The following is a 20202-nucleotide window of genomic DNA, read 5'->3' as shown; positions in this document are numbered from 1 at the left end:
CCTCCTGCCTTTACAACTCTTCTGTAAATCTGCAATTATTTTCAAATAAAAGGCTTCTTAAGTCAAAGCTGTGGGGGTGATTGGGTGGCTCAGTTAATTGAGCATTGACTCTTGATTTTGGCTCAGGCTATGATCTCATGGTTCTTGAGATCTACTTGGGATTCTCTCTCTCCCTCTCTTTGTCTCTCTGCCTCTCCCCTGCTCACGTTCTCTCTTCCTCTTTCTCTCTCAAAATAAAAACACATTTAAAAAAAAGTCGAAGCTGTGTAAAAAGAGATCCCCAAAGTATTGCTCCCATTCCTGTCCCTTCCATTCTCTTCTTCCCTGTTCCCTATTGGTAACCTTTTTATTATTATTATTATTATTATTATTATTAGTTTAAAAAACAAATTCAGATGTCTATTATTTCTCCTCTTACACAGATACTAACGTACCACGTACACTATCCTGCATCCAACTGATCCTGGAACTGTCTCCTTACCAGGACTTAAAGGGTTTTTTTAGTCTTTTTTTTTAATACCATCATGGTAAACCATTAGTGTTCATGTTAGCCATATTTTCTTCAGCCAGTGCCCCATTGAGGGACATTTGGGTTGTTCACAGTTTTTGCTATTATAAGTGACATTTTCATGAATAATCTTGTGGATACGCTGTTTCATACTTGTAATGGTATTTTCAGAGTAGTTTCTCTGAAGTGGGATTACTAAGTAAAACAGCAAATGCATATGTAATTTTGTTAGATATTGCCAAATTCCCCTCTGTGAGAGTTGTTCCATTTTGTATTCCCACCAGCACTATATGAGATCGCCTGCTTCTCCCTGGCCTTGCCAACAGAGGATATAGTCACACTTTTAGAGTTTCTGCCAGCCGAGAGTTGAGAAATGTATCCCAGTATGACATCCAACTCTGAACTCTTCATATTTACTGAGCATCTGATTGTGCACTTTCCATGTTTACTTAGGCTTTAGGTAACTGACCTCCCCAACCTCCAGCCATCGCCCAGTTCTGTCACACACACAATTACAAATCAGTTGAAGAAGATTACTTTTTTCCTGGTACTTAATTTCTTCCTGGTGGAGGAAAGATCCATTTGTAGGGCTTCCAGGTGCGAGGAGGAGGAGGGGTGCATTCAGCCCTGCCAAATCCCCTTTCCCACTAGAAATGAGGCAGCACACAGAAAAGGTTAGGCTTCCAGATTCACTGATGCCTCTGGCCCGGAACTGAGCTAGTGAACCGCTCTTTCCTTGCCGACAAGACCCACCTGCTTCTAGCTGCCTCTTTAAAATACTTCTGCGACCTATTTGAGAATTGCTCTTCTCTGATGAGTTTACAGACGGTTTACATATTCCAGTGGCCTCCAGATGAGAGTCCTTGTTTTCTGTTTTCTTTGCTCAACATGATGCTTTTAGAAAACCTCTTTATTCTGAATGAAAAAAGAAGAGGATGATGGGGTGCCTGGGTGGCTCAGTTGGTTAAGCATCCGACTTCGGCTCAGGTCATGATCTCACGGTCCTGCTTCAGATTCTGTGTCTCCTCTCTCTGCCCCTCCCCTGCTCGCCCTCTGTCTCTCTCTTTCTCAGAAATAAAAAATTAAACACTAAAAAAAAATTTAAAAAAAGGAAAAGAAGAGGATGAGAAAGATTTGTTTTTAATGTTCATTTATTTTTGAGAGAGAAACAGTGAGTGGGGGAGGAGCAGAGACACAAGGAGACACGCAATCCAAAGCAGGCTCCAGGCTCCAAGCTGTCAGCACAGAGCCCGACACAGGGCTCGAACTCACGAGCCGTGAGATCATGACCTGAGCTGAAGTCGGAAGCTTAACCGATGGAGCCAGCCAGGCGCCCCTTGAACATCTTAAAGGAACTTCTTTCTTCCCTTGTGGACCACCTCCTTCTACCCACAGCCCCAGAATCACTGCACCCAGACATCTGATTTTTATTGCTCAGTTCAGTGACTTGTGCAGATTTGAATTCAGCCAATCTGGTGGCTCTTCTAAGTGAAATGAAGTAAACTGAAAAAGGGAAATTCTGATTGGGTGCTGAGTGGAAGAGATGGATAATTTTGGAGCATAAATCTTTTTAGGGGGTTAAGACCGGCCTGGATTTTACTAAAGAACGGAATCTAGACCAGCATGAAGGGATTGAGTCTACTGAAGAAAGGCATCAAGGAAAGTGAGACGGAAATGCCCTTCCTTTTCAGCTGCTATGAAATTTGGGATTTATTATACCGTGGGTCACTTATGTGTTAAATTGGCTTTGGGGCTGAGTCTGAGCTTGTAATGGTCAATCAGTAGTGTTGCTTCTCTGGGAAATTTTTTTAAAGTTTGTTTATTTATTTACTTTGAGAGGGGAGGGGCAGAGAGAGAGGGAGAGAGAAGCCCAAGCAGACTCCGAGCACTGTAAACATGGAGCCTGACATGGGGCTCGATCTCACAAACCGTGATACCGTGACCTGAACTGAAATCAAGAGTCAGACGCTTAACTGACTGAGCCACCCAGGTGCCCCTCTGGGAAATTTTGATCCAAAATCAAATATAATCAGTGATTGCACACTGTCTTTGATGATCCGGATTGTTTGATGTGGAGTATTCCTTTCCAACTTCGCTGCTCCTTCTCTTTCTCTTAGGATTCTAACATTTTCAGAAAATCTTTTGGAAAGAACAAGTCTACTTCAATAAATGAAGGAGAATAAAGAAAACTCAAGCCCTTCAGTAACCTCAGCAAACCTGGACCACACAAAACCATGTTGGTACTGGGATAAGAAAGACTTGGCTCATACACCCTCGCAGCTCGAAGGACTCGATCCAGCCACTGAAGCCCGGTACCGCCGAGAGGGGGCTCGGTTCATCTTTGATGTGGGCACACGTTTGGGACTGTATCCTAAGTCTCCTTGGAATCTGTTATAGATAGGCTCCCCACCTGGATACTAAAAACAAAATAGGTAGCACTGTGTCCGTACTGAAATGGCTCTTAAGTATTTCTATTTAAATTTTTTCTGACTAACTTGGCTCCTCAGGGGTTTTCTGTTTCCTGTTTATCCTTTAAACGTGTAGACTCAGCCATTGGGTGAGTGGCCACCAGGAGGCATGCCCGGTGGTCACCGTTGAGGTGTACCTAGAGGTTGGGGAAGCCCTGCCTTGTTAGAAGTAGGAACTTCAACTTGCTGACGTCAACTTGTCAGAGTCCTGAAACCCTGAGATCCCCATGCTTTGCCACCAGAGTGTTTAACGCTGATTTTGCTGTTATTGTTTGCCTTTATGTTTCCACATTTAACTAAGAGCATAACTTCCAAAAATTCTTGGTCAAGTCCTTAACCAGATCAACAGACACTATGATACCCTGGCAACTGGAATAATTTATTTTCATCGCTTCTATATGTTTCATTCCTTCAAGCAATTCCCAAGATATGTAAGTGTTTGAATTTTATTATAATTCGCTAACACACACGTTACTCTTTTCACACAGTTTAGTGGACTGTTTATAGTCTCTTTTTATTCTGTTTTCCAGAAAGTATTTATTTCCGTGTAGTACGTGGTGTCCATAAATAATCAAGTTTGAACTTTTATTGTTTCCAACTAACTATATTTAAATCTTATTTAAGTCAGGGTGGACCACGATCGTATTGCACTTTGTGTGGACTTTACTTCCTTCTCACATTTCACAAGATGAATTTGGGCTTCTAAGGAAGACCCCAAAAAAGGGCAAGATGGAAGAGAAGTTCTTTATGCCATATCACTCACTCTTTAGCTACTCCTTAAACATGCAGAGTCCGACAGGAAACCTGCCGTGAGTAGCCGGGATAGGTGGTATGACATGTACAAAACACATGGACCATAGTAAAGCCGTAGGAGAGGTGAGGAAGGAGGGCTGGAGCATCCGAAGGAGTGGTTAATTACATCCTAGAGGGCTCAGGGAAGATGCCAGGGAGGAGTTGCCAGCAGTTAGTCAAGCCTTGACTGGAAGTAGGGCTTAGAGGTGCTGAGATGGGACGGAGCAGTTGGTCCAACAGGAACCGGCACGAATAGAGACACCGGGCAGCGTACTATTCTGTGTAGCCCGGCCAGGGAGGTCCGTGTGGCAGGAAGGGAATGGCGGGGCCCAGGGTGGAAAGGTAAGCTGTATCGGACCATAGTGAGCCTTGGGCTTCGGCCCAGGGAAATCTGACTTTAGGAGGCAGACTGAAGTTGTGGAAGGGTTTTTATGAGGAAGATGACAAAAGATTTACTAGGAAATTAACGTGTTGGGGATCCTTCCTCTTGCTCAGGTTTTCCCCAGTTTTGTACACATGTCTTCCTCACTAGTCTGTAAAGCTCTAGAGGAAGGAGCCTGTGGCAGAGTCAGCTTTGTGCCTGGCACAGCATCTGACACCTGCCGTGCTCGGGGTCCCGTGGAGGAGGGGCACGGGGGGGGGGCGTGGGAGGTGGGGGCTGGCGCAGGCAGAGAATAGCCGGAGGCCAAGCTGTGAGAGCGCTGCAGTGGGGTAGGGACTGCATGTGGATCCAGGCGGCTGGGCAGGGAGAGAGCGTGGGCGGTGGTATATGGATGGATTCCACGGGAAATGTGTTTAATTGTGCTCTTTTTCTGCAGCAAAGCTCACTGTTCCGGGAGCCATTATCTTTAAGACTGCAATGTAAAAAGAAAGTTTGTTCCTATGATTCTTTTCCTTTCTGGCATCTATTTTGTTTACATGCCATTTTCTTTGGAAAATTCAATTTGAAATAACTGACGAAGCCAAATTGCGAGTGGGTGTGTGTACGTATACGAAATTTCCTTCAAGCTCTTTGAGCGTCAGAGTATTTGTGAACGAGTAAAAGGAAGAGAGGAAGATAGGAGAATAAGGGGACCGGGTTATTGCGAAGGCCAGAACTCCTTGCTGCTTTCTCCTGTGAGCTTTGTTAACAGTATCTCAAGAGCTCTTACCTCCCTTGCAGGTGACAGGAGCTTGTTGTCTCTTTCTGGCTGGGAAAGTAGAAGAAACGCCCAAAAAATGTAAGGATATCATCAAAACGGCTCGTAGTTTATTAAACGATGTACAATTTGGCCAGTTTGGAGACGACCCAAAGGTAAGAATCTTAACTTCCTGCCTTCAGATCTTGGTTCCTCGTGGTAGTGTTGTGGTAAGGTTCCTCGTGTGGCCCCCGTAGCTGCCAGTCCCTCCTCCCCGCCCCCGAGACCTGAGAGGCCTTTGTGCAGAAGGTCCTCCTTCTCGCCTCTCAGAGAGGAGGGAAGATGAAACGGCCTGCGCGTAGGGAGCACCTGCTGGCGCGCACGCCTCACCCTGAGGACCTGGAGGCAGCGGCACACGGGACGTGAGCAGAAACCCGCTTGCTCCTGTTAGCGCTCCCGGACCCGGACGCAGCTCAGCCTCGTCGGCCCGGCCGTGACGGGAGGGCCGCGTCTCCAGCCAGCTCCCGAATAGGCGGAAAGCACAGGCGATAGACGGACGTGTGCCCGTGTCTGCTTACGCTGTGTGTCTTTCCGCTTCCCGAGAATGTTGGGAAGTATTAACATGGGCAGCTATTTTTGGACACCCAGAGGTTGCTGTTGGACCCGCCGTCCGTTCTGGCCCTTCCCCACAATCCCTGCCTCTGTCAGGAGACGGTATTGGAACAGTTGTAGAGCTGCTTTTAATGTGTTTATTATGTTCGAAAAAGACCACTCTCGGAGCCCCGTAGTGGCTTTCCTCCACCCCTGACTCCTGTCAGGCTCCCCCCACCCCGTTGTAACCCTGATGGCACCTGTTCGCTGTGCTTCACAACACTTAGTGCAACTGCCGATTGGATTTTTTTTTAATCTATTTGTTTCGAGAGAGAGAGGGAGGGAGAGAGAGAACTCTGAGAAGCCTCTGCTCTGTCAGCACGGAGTCCGACACGGGGCTCAACGAAATGAACCGTGATTCGTGACCTGCGCTGAAGTCGAGTTGGACATCTAACCAGCTGAGCCACCCAGGCGCCCAAAGGTGGTTGGATTTTAATCAGATAATCGCACAGAAGAACTCTCCTCCGCTGTAAGATCTCTGACAGCAGAGACCATGTCATCTGTTGTGCCAGGTGCCTGGTACAGTGGCTGGACAGAATAGGCACCCAGTAGATACCTGTCAGAGAAATGACAAGCTCCAGAGCACAGGTAAAGCCAGGCTCACCAGGATGAGGAACTGGGCACCATTCAGTCTTACTTTTCCTCACTAGCTGCTGTCACCCGCCACACAGTTACCCTCTGTCTACCAATGAGTATTTATGTTGGTGTTTGTAAAATGTGTTCATTTTCCTTCCTGCTTTGAGGAGTTAACAGGCCCAGAATGCTTTTGCATATATTGTAGTTGTGATTAATACTAATAGTTTGTAAGTACTGTCAACATGGGTAACTGTCCCTTGAAATGATTTATAAACCTGTTCACCTGTTTATAAGAATGTGCATCTATTAGGAATTCTTACTAACAACGATCAAAAGGGAATTTAAGGGGTGCCTGGGTGGCTCAGTCGGTTGAGCGGCCGACTTCGGCTCAGGTCATGATCTCACGGTCCGTGAGTTCGAGCCCCGTGTCGGGCTCTGTGCTGACAGCTCGGAGCCTGGAGCCTGTTTCAGATTCTGGGTCTCCCTCTCTCTGACCCTCCCCTGTTCATGCTCTGTCTCTCCCTGTCTCAAAAATAAATAAAACGTTAAAAAAAATTTTTTTTTAAAAAGGGAATTTAATAGAAGTAATGTAGTTACATTACTACATTACCTGTGGGTATCGGATTCTTACAGAGTAGGAGACAGTTGTAGGAACACGTTGTGGGCATGTGGCAGCACCTTGGCGTGTGTTACCCTAGGGTGCCTTTGGGGAAGTGCCCTTTTACCTCCAGCTTCTACCCGCTCTACCTTCAGATCAGGAAACGAGACTTGATCAGGCACGGTGAGGTAGGAGTTCTGCAGCTCCATTGCCCCAGAAGAGAGGAAGAGGGAAATGGTCACGCTATCCATAGGAAGCGAAGGGGCTTTGAAACCCGCCCCCGTGAGGAGGAGAAGGGGCTTTGACCTCCACCCGCCTCTCCTTTCTATCATGTGCGGTCTTCCCAGAGATGATCTGGGGGTGCAGGAGCCAGAGGAAAGCACCCCGCCTCTGGGAGTAGTGAAGACATTGTAGACACGACCCCCTCTCCAGAGAGGAGAGCAGGGCCGTTCGTGGGAGGGAGGCATCATAAGCAGGAAAAAGAAGGTCACGAATCACGTGGGACTTTTCTACCTTAATTAGCTTGGCTTCAACCGTCTGGTTTCCCCCATTGTATTAATTTCTCACGTGTTCAACAAATATTTGTTCCAGCCACCGTGTTAGGCACTAGACCCAAAACAGGTGGCAAAGTAGACGTGGCCTTTTCTATTCTCGTGGATTTTATATTGAGTTGGGATAGATTTTAATCAAATAATCCTATGACCAGCTGATTATGAGCTGTGACGAATACTATAAAAAAGTCACTTAAAGTCGAGATGAGGGCGTTCAACCTGGGAACCTGGACAAGTCCCCCAGACAAGTGTTACGGGGCTGAAGGAAGGTTCCCTGAGGAACGATGTTTCCACACAGACCTGTAATTACCCCATTACTTGAATGTTTGAAACGCAAAAGGAGGCCAGGCCGCAGGCTATCCTGTAATACCAAATGGGCCACGGCCTCAAAACCTGTAGGTGCACTTGGTGAAAGGCTGTTGCTAAATTCAGAAGACACGAGGAAATTTCTGGGAAGCAGGTGGTAACAAAACCAGGCAAAAACACCAGCATCAGCAGGATGTCTCCAATTGTGGGAAAGTTTCGGAGTTTGTAGAAAGCTTTCCTCAGAGAATGCTTGCGGCGCTAGGGTAGACGAACCTTAGTCCTGCCACGCCGTTTGGAATTACTAACCGTGAGAGAATGGTCTGCGTTGTCTGAGGGGAGGCCATACCTCAGCGCAAAAGCCAGCCCCCCCCCCCCCCGTCTGCTCTTTCTGGGGTTGATGGGCTCGTGCGCCTGTTGGTGGGATCTGAGCCCCGTGGCAAGCCCTCCCTGTGCGAACGAGTGACCCTCTGCCCCTCTGCCGGCACAGACCGCCCTGGCCGCGGTGCACGCTGTCTGAAAGTGCTGTGCAGCCAGGCTGTGCAGAAGCGCCTGTCTGTGGGGGCGCCTGGGTGTCTCCGTGGTTCAGTGTCCGACTTGGGCTCAGGTCACGATCTCACGCTTGGTGAGTTCGAGCCCCGCATCGGGCTGTCAGTGCAGAGCCTGCTTGGGATTTGCTGTCCCCTTCTCTCTGCCTCTTCCTGCTCATTCTCTCTCTCTCTCTCTCTCTCTCTCTCTCTCTCGATAGTAAACATTAAAAAAAAAAAAAACTTTTTAAAAAATTGCCTGTCTATGGACGTTGACTGGTTTGAGAGCACAGTGAGAGGGGAGAGTCCGTGTGCAACAGCAGCAGTAAAATAAAATGTCCAGGATTAGGCCTGGTAAAAAAAAAACTGTGGAAACCATGGCAGGTTGGGGAAGGAATTGAAAACTGCTGTGAAGGGAATGAGAAGATTTCAGTGAATAAATACACGTTTGATAGGAAAAGTCGGTGTAGTGAAGAAATCCCCATTTTCCTTAAATTGTCCTCTGACTGTGAGTCCCCAGTCAGAACATCAGTAGCTTCCTTTTCTTCTGGACTGGTGCTAAGAAAAAGGGTACTAAAATGAGGCATGGGGGTCTCCCACGGGACATCGCTTCCAAAATGAGCGGCAGCAGAAGGAACAATGTGCCAGAAAGCGCCATGACCATGGGCAGCTTCCTCGCTATGCCAGCTGCACCTGTCGCGTGCCCGAGGACAAGGCCATCAAGAAGTTCACGACCGGAAGCACAGCAGAGGCGCCACCATCAGGGACATTTCCACAGCGAGTGATTTCGATGCTCGTGTGCTTCCCGTGCTGTGTGTGACGCTACTTTCCTACTTGAGTTGTGCCGGTCAAGGCCAGGCAGGCAGGCTCCGTTCGTGTGGAGCCTGGAAGGACCATGTCCTCAAGGGCCAGCGCCCCACGTCGACCTGCAGGTGCTGCCCCTCAGGCTCCACGAAAAGCCCACGTAAGGAGCAGAGTCCTTGAGACTGAAGAAAAAGTGTCCCGTGGAAACAAAGTAAAATGGAAATTATACTTAAAAACGAGACGTACAAAAACAAGAACAAGAGGACTCGTGATTGAACTACTCTCCCAGCTGTTCGTCCCTTGGATCCTGGGACAGAAATAGACAATCAGATCAGTGAACGGGAACGCTGGTGTGTGTGGATAGGTCAGAATGTGGTTTAGTGACAGGAAATGAGGGTTTATGCTGTAGATGACGGTGGGACAGCTTGCTTCAGGCAGATGATAGATTCACACACGTGCTTTATATGGATATGCCTGTCGAGCAGGTACAGAGTTTGAATCGGCCATCGTTGTCCTCGCTTATTTGCTTGACGTTTTCAGTGGAAATTCCCGAAGGATTGTGGCTTTGTTGATGAAGGTCTGGAAAGAAGCTACAGTTAGATAAATTATCCATAAAGCAAAGGTCCGTTTTGTAAAGGGGTGGCTTATGTATCGAGAGAAATGACGTATCTGGGGTGCCGGGCCGGCTCAGGGGAGCCTGCAACTCTTGATCTCGGGGTTGTAAGTTCGAGCCCCCACACCGGGTGTGGAGCCTACTTACGTTTCTAAGAATGTGTATTTTGTTTCCACTGTTTCTAAAAACGCAATCGGATTGGTTCATCTCCCCCCCTTTTAGTTCTTTTCAGAGCTCCTCCTCGTCTCTGAACAAAGTGAAAGCCTAGGGGGGGCAGAGGAGAGGAGGAAGAGAGCTTGAAGAGAGTAAATGGGAAAGCCCACTATCTAACGGGGCTTCAGACCTGTGGTGGAGATCATTTTCTGACGTTCGTTATTTTATTTTTAGGAAGAAGTGATGGTTCTGGAGAGAATCCTGCTCCAGACCATAAAGTTCGATTTACAGGTAGAACATCCGTACCAGTTCCTCCTCAAGTATGCAAAGCAACTCAAAGGTAAGGAGGCAAGGTTTTTTTTACAGGACTTTTCGTTGGAGAGCAAGTCTTTGTAATGATTTGATGGCCTTCGGATTACGCTTCTCAAAAGAGGAGAACAGAAGAAAGGGTTCAGCATGTGAGCGTGCCCAGCGCATAACGTGCCCAGATGGTCCAGTATTGCAGCTGTGACTACCACTTCCCGTCAGGTTTAGACAGATTCTGCCACCAAGTCGGCAAGTGATAGGAGGCAGGAAAATGAGTCAGATTTTTCTTTTCTTTTCTTTTTTCTTTTTGAGAGCGAGAGAGAACACACACGCGTGAGCTAGGGAGAGGAGGTAGAGGGAGAGAGGTTCCATGCTCAGTGTGGAGCCCATCGTGGGGCTCGATCCCGTGACCCCAAAATCATGACCTGAGCCAAAATCAGAGTCAGATCCTTGAATGACTGAGCCACCCAGGCACCCTGAGTCAGCATTTTTTAACAGCCTGGTAGAATCCGCCTTGGAGCAGGCTTCCCATGGACGGTGGTTGAGCACAGGTCTTGTGGGAAGAGAACACAGGTGGGACCCAGACCCACCCGTTTGCCCTCGGTTCCCAGGCGGTGGCTCTTCGCGTGTGTCGGGATGGTGCAGAGCACACAGCGTGGGCTTGAAATAAGTGATTTTTCTGCACCCTTTTATTATTATTGTCACTTCTAATTGGCTTTTTTCTTCCCATTTCTAGGTGATAAAAATAAAATTCAAAAGTTGGTTCAAATGGCCTGGACGTTTGTAAATGACAGGTGCGTGTGTTCAAATGTTGATCTGATTGTAGTTTTAAAAATAGGCGGGGACTTAATGGGTCATTGAATCCAGACTCCGTATTTTGTATCTCGGTCTCTGACTCACCCAGCTCGAGAGCCAGCTAATGGCAGAGATGGGGCTGACGTCCAGGAAGTCTGCTTCCCGGCAGAGGGATGCCTGGCCGTGTCTCAGTGTAAGAAGTTAAAGGGCATCTCCAGTTTGAAACATAGTCCAAAACAATACGCTGGACAATTTTGACAGCTAAATGCTTAGAACCCATTTGGTTCTGCACGAACATACTTCCTTATAATGGTCCTAGAGCCTTGCTGTACTTAGAACCCGGGACCTAATGACGTGCAGCGTGGGGACAGAAGGCCTGTGTGTGGAGCTGCTGTCACTTGAAAACACAGTACAGTGGCTCGAATTACAGCAGTTTGAAGAACATGAGCTACGTTCATTTGTATCTCATGACATAACTAATTTTTGAATGTGCTGTCGTTCTGATTCTAAACCAAGGAACAGATTAGTAACTGTGGTTAAAGTAAACTTACTTTGGTGCCTTTGGCAGACTTAAAACTTGCTTCTTTTATTTCTAATTCCTTATCTGGTCATTTAGGGAATGTTAAGCAAACTGACATTTAGATGTGGCATCTGATCTCCATGCACTGGGTAACATAGCTTTGCTCCAAGTCACGTCACCCCTTTTTCTCGTTGAACTAGTCTCTGCACGACCTTGTCACTGCAGTGGGAACCAGAGATCATAGCAGTGGCAGTGATGTATCTCGCAGGACGTTTGTGCAAATTTGAAATACAGGAATGGACCTCCAAACCCATGTACAGGCGATGGTGGGAGCAGTTTGTGCAGGATGTCCCTGTGGACGTTCTGGAAGGTACTGCTGGCATGCTGGGCTTTCCCAAGAGTGTTCCAAGTTCAGGTCACTCTTCCCTGTAAACCTGGAGTCCCGAGAATGGACTTTCCCGCACGCATAAACGTAAACCATTCTTCAGAAGCATCTTTAATCCAGCTCTCTAATAGTGTCCGCTCTGAGCAAGCCGTGCGCAACAGAGTTTGGGTAAATTGCACGTACGATCCCTGTTCACGGGTCCCTGTAGGGGAATCATAGCTGGAAGGGAGCGGGGCTGGTCTTTTCCTAGGCACGTTTTACTTAAAGTATCAATTTGTGATAAATGTAATTGTTGCCTGTCGTTCAGACATCTGCCACCAGATCCTGGATCTTTACTCACAAGGAAAACAACAGATGCCTCATCACACGCCCCACCAGCTGCAGCAGCCCCCATCTCTCCAGTCCACACCACAAGTGCCACAGGTGCCACCACCCCAGCCGTCTCAAGGCTCCGACCCGCCCCAGCCGCAGCAGAAGGACTCGCAGCCGCCAGCGCCGCAGCCCCCGCCGCAGCCGGCCCCGCAGCCCAAGAAGCCGTCCCCACAACCTAGTCCTCCCCGCCCAGCGAAGCGGGCTGTGGTGAGTGGGCCGCCTCTGGCGGGGGGGGGGGGGGGGGTGGGGGGGGGAGGCACAGTCCCTCGTCTGAGGACTCACACGGGGTGCCGAGCAGGGGGACACCTGGCCTCGCCGTGGGACAAGCGTCCGCGGAGAGCCTCAGAACTACCGTGGTCACAGGAGGGGGGCCCCGAGAGCTGGGAGGGCTCCGTCCTCCTCCTCCAGCCGCCGCTGCCCAAGTCTCCGGACTCTCTGGCTTTTTTGTGTTTGGTGCTTTGAGTGACGCGGGGTGTTTGTGAGTTTCTCCCCACGGCAGCAAGCTGGCCGGTGGAGGAAACCCATGTGGGATAAACGCGTGTTGGCCAACACCGCTCATTGAATGCAGGCCACCGTGTCAGAGGGCCTGAACCTTAGTGTCATCAAGGACCCACTATTGAAAATCCACAGTGGTCCTCATGTCTGACCTGGGAGAGGGAAAGAGGAGGGGGCAGAGATGGTCTGTTAGGTTCCCAGTATGCCCTGAGCTAGGAGCTGTGTCTTGTCGCCCGGACTCGTTAGTTCCTGGATAATCCGTTTTTCTCACTACACCCGGGGTCTCGGTTAACGATTACGTATTTTCTTTTGTAACAGGTTGTTTCTCCCAAAGAAGAGAACAAAGCCGCAGGTAAGTTCCTGTTCTAAGGGTTTTTTTTTTTTTTTAACTTTGTATCAAAACTTTAAATTCTTGGTCAACACTGTTTCCACAAGATCTAGCTTGGTCTTAGAATTTAACCTTATATCCCGCCAAAAACTTGACCCTGCCTGCCAGAAAGAGTGCCCTGAGTGTGTATTTTTAGATCATATTCTGACAACGGTTACCAAAAAACATTAGCGGCGGTGAAAGTGTACTCACTAACACATACACAAATGTGATCACGAACATAGGACAAGGGTTACGGCAATGTTCCTTTCTAGAGGTTTAGTTAAGCCCACCACAGTAGACTGTGGGGAGAATTCCCACCCTCAACCCCAAGTAGCAGAGGGTGGTGGGCAGACAGGGTGGCAGTGATGGGCAGTGCTGTTGTCCAGAGAACCACGATATATCCTGACCCCTCTCGCTGATGTGGGCTGGACTCCTCCAAACACTGTTTGGGTTTTGTTTGGGTTTTTTTTTTGTAGAGCCCAAAGTTGGTTAATTTGTTTCTTTATTGGAAACAAATGTAAAGTGTGAATAAAATCTGAGAGACTGGGGGGGCCTAGGTGACTCAGTTAAGCGTCTGACTCTTGATTTCGGCTCAGGTCATGATCTCAGGGTCATGGGATGAAGCCCCACGTGGAGCCTGTTTGAGATTTTCTCTCTCTCTCCCTCCCTCTCCCTCCCCCTCCCTCTCCCCTCTTCTCCCTCTCCCACCCTCTCTCTTCTCCCTCTCCCACCTTCTCCCTTCCCCCTCCCTCTCCCTTCCCCCTCCCTCTCCCCCCTCCCTCCCTCTTCCTCTCCTGCTCTTGTTCTTTCTCTCTAAAATTAAATTAAAAATCTGGAAGATCACAGAACAGAAACTTAGAAGCATTTTGTCCCTGTGTTGTGGGCTTCGATGTACTGAACTCTTTGAAGATAAAACCATGTTTACTCATTTCTGTTTCTCTGTGGCTAAGTTCCAGGGTAGGAACTCAGTGAATGATTTATTGAACGATTGTGAGACCTTCCAGTTGCAACAAAGCTGCATTTTCTTAGGGTCTTTGGGGGAAATGATGGGTTCAGTACAGGTGAATATTTTTTTTCCTGCTCCAACTGGGCAGCAGAAAGTAAGTGTGAGACCTAAGTGTGGGGCTGTGCCTCTCACCCTGTGGGTACACAGTTGAGCTGAGCTGGTGTGCTAGGCCTCTTACATCCGTACACGGCAGAAACGAGCCAGTGGCGACCTTGGAGGAGGACTTGAGTCTGAGCGCCCGGAGCCCCACCCAGGGTTTCGGCCTGTAGGTGGAAGGGGGCAGAGGAGCTGGGGGCAGGCGGAGAGGGCTCTTACTGGACTACTAGCTGTGAAGCGGTGAAAAAGAAGCTTCTGCTGGGACCAAACGTGTGGTTGGAACCAGATAGAGTCGACCTGCCGGAATGTGGGTGTTTGCATAGGCAGTGGGAGCCACTGAAGATCTGTGAGCAGGAGAATGGTAGAGTCTGAGTTCATTTTAGAAGTGCCCTGGCAGCAGTAATGGGACACAGAGGGTTGCGAACGGGGAGGAGCTTACAAGCATCAGGGTGAGAGGCAGTGAAGGGGAGTGGTGGCCTCAGGCCCAGAGAGGGAGGGTGCAGACAGCCTGCAGGTGGGACCTTGACCTGGCTGTGTGCTAAGCGCCACTAGCTACAGGGGGCTTTCGAGCACTCACGGAAAGTGCAGCCAACCCAAATCGTCATGTGTCCTCAGTGCAGAATACATACCAGATTTCCAAGCATTACTAAGAGAAAAGAATGTAAAAAATCTCATTGATAAATTTTTATGTTGATTACACGTTGAAATGGTCAAACTTTTTATGTATCACATTGAGTTCATCTCTTTTGAAGGTGACTACCAGAAAAGTTAAAATCATACATATAGCTCTTCTGTCTGTGGGCAGCACTGACCTAGACCGGCTTCATCTGGGCAGTGGGGTGGGCCGTAGGTGGGTGTCCGAGGTGAGAGTGTGACAGCGGTCACAGGCCGGGAAGGAGTCACGTGAGCTGCGGCTGCTGGGTCTGGGAAGGGAGCTTGAAAGTCAGGTCCAGGGCTTTAGTGGGGAGAGAGCGGCTGGAGGCACATGTGGACAGTTCATCCACCTAGAAAGAGGGGACTTGGTCTTCCAGGAAGAGAATACAGACAGACCCATCCCTGGACCGTGAATTCGGCCTGTTTGGGACAGGAAGCCAGGAAAAGTTCAGCAACACTAAAGTAGGATTAAATCAGAGCTGAGTATAAGCCAGAATCAAGTGAGTTTCTGGAAGGAGGAGTCAAGCCACGCAAGCAACCACAGAGACGGGGGTTCTTTTCCGATCATATGTGCACCCTCCCTGCTCTCGTAAAACACAAGACACTGGGCTTGCTGTAGCCTGTCGTGGCTACTTAGCACTGTCAAGGTGGATGCTGGTTACCCACAGCCGCCAGACCCTGAGGGGCAGGCTGTGTGCCCCGCCCCAAGTGTCCTATTCAGTTTGCTCCTGGCTTGTCAGCCCCTTGATTTCTCCTGAAGTCAGTTCATGTCCTGTTGCCGATGCGCTGCCAGAGGGAGTAAATATTCATAAGGGAGAAAATAAATTTAAAATGTGCCTAAGAATACAAAGGTGACAGTTTCTCCTGTGAGCCCTCGGGGCTGGGTGTCCGAACATTCTGTGGACGAGCGGGGGCACCCATACCCTGCTGCCCCCGTGTCTTTGGAAGGCTTGTCTGGGACGGTCGGCAAGGAAGCTGGGTGGATGTGGAAAGGGCTGTAAAGGGCCAGCGGGCTGTGTTATTTGGGGGTACGGGGAGGTGTGTGACCTGTTCGGTTCTTGCAAAAGGACTAGCACCTGGTTTAGTTGAGGCTCCCTCAGGTTCCTGAAGCTTTTCTCATATCCGTTCTTTTTCTCCAAAGACGTTCCTGAACAGCACATTTTCCTCCACCTCTCTTTTCCTTCCATGATCTCTTGATTCGCAGGGAGAGGTCTGAGTCGCTTTTCAATCTACTTTTCCTTTTTAGAACCACCGCCACCTAAAATCCCCAAAATCGAGACCACTCACCCTCCATTGCCTCCGGCCCACCCACCTCCAGGTAAGTGTCCGCTGAAAGCAGCTTGCGAGTGCCAGCTTTTCGCTTGGCTTTCTTGAAGGGCACACTTGGGAAGGCCTGGGGACGAGTTTGTGGAGGGGAAACTTGCTAGCCAAAATTTAAAAAGAAGGTGATGCCCAAGGATCTTTCAAAAATTATGTTTTTCACAAAGCAGACATTTTGAGGAAGTCGTAAATTTTAAGTATATCTGGATATTCTCTGACCTCCCCCATGCAGAGCTGCCGGACTCCGCAGGCTAAATAACGTAGGATCAGTTTTAGGAAAGCAAAGCCTGCTGATGTACGAACATTGACCCAGCGGGATTGCCGTAGATCTGAGCCCCCTGTCCCTCACATGCCTGCCTCCTGGTGGCAGGGTAGCCTCTCCGTACATTTTGAAGATAAGCAGTACCTCAGAGCCCAGCAGAGAATAAATTAAAGCCTGGCACGTTTTCGACAGGCACACGGTGAACTGGGAAGCTTCCTTGGCACCACTTAAAACTGGAGAAGTGTTGTAAGGAATATAGCATTATTCCTTGGGGCATCATTCCTTAGCATTATCTCCCTGGGGCAGCGGTCCGGAAGACAAAGCAGGAAATGAGGGAGGGCACCAGTTGTGTGTGTGAGTCAAGGGGGGCTGGGTGCTCCGCGGCGGGGTCTGCGCTCTCACTGGGCCGCACTCTCCGCTTGCCAGTGCCTGCGGTGCCCTTGGGCCCCTCGCGCCCGCGTGTCTGTGGTAGGGGTGCTGCCGATGGCATTTCTTTCTACGCGTGGCCAGTCCCAGCACTTTACGAGCTTTGGGGAAACCGGGGCACCATTTTCTGCTGTGGGACAAATCTCTCAGTCCCTGGTTCAGTATGAAGCTTGCTGAAAAATACCTGCCATGGGTCATTCAGTGTTCATGTTACGTCTCTCCGCCAGCGAAGGGCCTCCCTTCCTGTGCCCGGGGGTGCAGCTGAGGACAGGGTTGGTGTCCCGGGTTTGCCCAGGGCAGGGAGAGAGCCGCACTCTGCGGAGGAGCTCCCACGGTGGGCCGCGGGCAGGGAGGGTGAGGGCAGGGGTGGCGGGTGGTGGGAACTGACTCTGCAGCCGGGAGGGAAGGGTGGGCCGGGCTGCAGGAGCTCACTCCGGCAGGGTCCCGTCCCCACTTCGTAGGGGCCTGTGGCAGATGGGAGGCAGGTAGGCGGAAGGCTCGGAGGAGGAGCGGGAGTCCGGTTCAGGGGGGGAAGAGAGCAACTAGAACCACAGTTGCCGTGAGGCGCGGGACGTGGCGAGCCACCTAGGTCACCAGGTGTCTCAGAGGGCAGCTGGTGGTGGTGGGTGTCGGCAGGGAAGAAGAGTAGCGCAGGTGCCTGGAGAGACCGCGTGTTCCGGGTGCGGTCACAGAGGACAGGCGGATGCGCTGGGGACGTGGGGGGGGCGGCAGAGCTGTGGGTCACAGGAAGCGAGGTCTCGGGGATGGGAGAGCACGTTCGTGGGCCCAGGCGGCCGTGGCCGGCGTACGGGGCGATCCGAGGCGGCCGGCACTTGGGTCCACAGGCCTCAGGTTCGTGCTCTGCATCTTCCGGTCAGCTTCTGGCACCAGCGGGGCCCCGGCCCCACCCTGGAGCGCAAGCAGATTTCTCTGCAGGCACGTCTGGCTTCGGATTTGGGCGGGCACGCCGCTTAGCTCAGGCCCAGCCCCGGGGACGTGGCTCTTGCTGAGGATGTCCTGGCCGAGCCGAGATTGTGCTCTCGTTCACTTGGAGAAAGCAGTGAGGGAACCGCAGCCGCCGGCGCCCCCCTGGGCACTTGGCACGTCCGTGTCCGCAGTCAGGACTGGCGGGAGCTCCAGGGAGCACGCGGGGCAGGGTGCCAGGCGACTGGAGGCCCCCTTCGCGGCCTTCGCTTTTTTGTGTTCTCTGGACCCAGAGATCTCGGCTCCTGTGATTGGCCCTGGACTCTGGGTGGCCTTAGGAAGAGACCCACTTGTCAGTGATGGGCCTCCCCTGGTGGGGTGTCCGGTGCTCTCTTCCAGGTGTGTGACCGGGAATGCGGGGGTTGGGGGGTGGCAGGTGAAAACGGGTGAGACAAGACCGTGGGTGAAGGGAGTGGAGGGCCATGGCCGGGAGGCACCACGGCAGGGTGCTTTCTGAGAGGACGCGGTGGGGTCCCATCTCGGTTTTCTTCTGTCAGCTAGAAGCAGAATTGCTACTTTGGTGGCTGCATGGGGAATATCAGACGCTTGTTATTTTTTTAAACATTGCCTCGTTCACTTGACCACCTCTCGGGCTTTGTGCTCGACGCCCGTGCTGCGGACAGTGAGGTGACGTGGCCCTGGCCTCGCAGTCTCTGGAGGCAGAGACAGGCAGGATGAAGGGGGCCCCACTCGGGGCTGTGCTGGCAGGACGGGCACGCAGCCGGAGGCAGACGGGGCTTCGTGCACTGCAGGCACCTCCTTGGCCGGTGTGCCGAGGACCGAGGGAGGGAGACCCAGCCGTGCCGGGGCGGGGACCTCTGCGACAGATATGGCACAAGCGGACAGCGTCGGGCGCCGGCTGCCACAGTGACGGCTGCTCCCTGTTCCTCTGAAGATGGCCCTGGGGACAGGGCAGCAGCCCCGCCAGGGCTGTACTGGAGGCCAGAAATCGGGGTGGTTAGGGTGGCCGTGGGAACTGCCGTGGGAGACCCTGGCTCAGGCCTTCCCCACCCTGAGGGGGTCCCCGGATGCGTCCCTGCACGGGCCGCCCTGGGAGCCCGGGGCCGGGCGGTAACTTGTCTCTCCCCTGCAGACCGGAAGCCTCCCATCTCGGCTCCCTTAGGCGAGGCTGAGCCTCCAGGCCCTGTGGATGCCGGTGACCTCCCCAAAGTGCAGATTCCTCCTCCGGCCCACCCGGCCCCTGTGCACCAGCCGCCACCGCTGCCACACCGGCCACCGCCGCCACCGCCCTCCAGCTACATGACCGGGATGTCGACCACCAGCTCCTACATGTCCGGAGAGGGCTACCAGAGCCTGCAGTCCATGATGAAGACCGAGGGCCCCTCCTACGGTGCCCTGCCCCCCGCCTACGGCCCACCAGCCCACCTGCCCTACCACCCGCACGTCTACCCCCCCAACCCGCCCCCTCCGCCTGTGCCCCCTCCCCCGGCCTCCTTCCCCCCACCTGCCATTCCTCCCCCCACTCCCGGCTACCCTCCTCCTCCCCCCACCTACAACCCCAATTTCCCACCCCCACCCCCACGCCTGCCCCCCACCCACGCCGTCCCCCCTCACCCTCCTCCAGGCCTGGGCTTGCCACCGGCTAGCTACCCGCCTCCGGCTGTTCCCCCTGGAGGACAGCCACCCGTGCCCCCGCCCATCCCCCCACCCGGCATGCCTCCCGTGGGGGGACTGGGGCGGGCCACCTGGATGAGATAACGCGATGCCTTTTCTTCCCCCCTTTGTTAAGAAAAGTTTTTCTAATCAACTTGAAGAGTAGTTTAAGTGGGTAAGCAGCAGGGTACCTTACATAATGCTAGACAGTTGCAGCATGGGAAGAAACGGACGGGGCCCATGAGATACAGTTGGGGTGGTCCTCACATGTGGAGAACGGGGACAGCAGTTTGAGAGTAGCCTGGGCAGCGCCAGCCTCCATCTGACTGCGCTGGGTGGTCGGCTGGTGTCGTGTGAGCATCCTGCACCGGGTCACGGGTACTAGTGAAACGTTAACCGGCCATATTGGCTCAGTAAATAGCTTCAGTAAGGAGTGAAGTTCCTTCTAGAAATCAGTGCCTATTTTTCCTGGAAACTCAATTTTAAATAGTCCAGTTCCATCTGAAGTCAAGCTGTCGTCATCGCTTTTGTTCCGTGATGTTCTCTCCCAGCACCCAGTAGGTCAGATGAACCACTGTTTTGATTTAGAGAGATTTACATCCTTTGTATTAAACTTATTTTGAAGGGGTTGCCTTGATGGATGGCGTTTTTCTTTTTCCTCCAGAGAGAAGGGGAGAATTGTACTTGGAAAGTAATGTATGTTTACATCAATTTGCAAATTCCTGTACATAGAGATATATTTTTTAAGTGTGAATGTAACAACATACTGTGAATTCCATCTTGGTTACAGACATGACTCCTTCAGTTATCCAAATAAAACCGTTCTGAAACTATCCTTTTGTTTCTCATGCACAGAAGGTGGGGCCTCCAGGCCTTGCGCAGCCCCAGACTGGGAAGTCTAGAGGCAGCCCTTCTTCTGCCCCCGGGGGCCAAGG

General features: G+C 51.3%; 1 protein-coding gene across 2 annotated transcripts in view; it reads left to right on the top strand.

Annotated features, from left to right (window-relative positions):
- Nucleotides 1–20100, top strand: part of CCNK (cyclin K) — a 29236-nt gene extending 9136 nt beyond the window's left edge. For both annotated transcript variants that reach the window (XM_047080123.1, XM_047080124.1), the window contains exons 2-11: nt 2626–2874; nt 3326–3407; nt 4931–5062; nt 9897–10002; nt 10705–10762; nt 11484–11653; nt 11976–12247; nt 12854–12887; nt 15908–15979; nt 18747–20100. In XM_047080123.1, the coding sequence (XP_046936079.1) occupies nt 2678–2874; nt 3326–3407; nt 4931–5062; nt 9897–10002; nt 10705–10762; nt 11484–11653; nt 11976–12247; nt 12854–12887; nt 15908–15979; nt 18747–19372 (1749 nt within the window). In that variant the 5' untranslated portion in view covers nt 2626–2677 and the 3' untranslated portion in view covers nt 19373–20100. The remainder of the gene's footprint in view (nt 1–2625; nt 2875–3325; nt 3408–4930; nt 5063–9896; nt 10003–10704; nt 10763–11483; nt 11654–11975; nt 12248–12853; nt 12888–15907; nt 15980–18746) is intronic.
- Nucleotides 20101–20202: the final 102 nt, after the last annotated feature.

The sequence above is a fragment of the Lynx rufus genome, unplaced genomic scaffold, assembly GCF_022079265.1.
Source record: "Lynx rufus isolate CCGP_SWC_20201006 ecotype Redwood Valley unplaced genomic scaffold, mLynRuf1.p SCAF_17, whole genome shotgun sequence".
Classification (NCBI taxonomy): Eukaryota; Metazoa; Chordata; class Mammalia; order Carnivora; family Felidae; genus Lynx; species Lynx rufus.
Note: the sequence above shows the minus strand (reverse complement) of the source record. Positions and strands in the feature narration are given on the sequence as shown.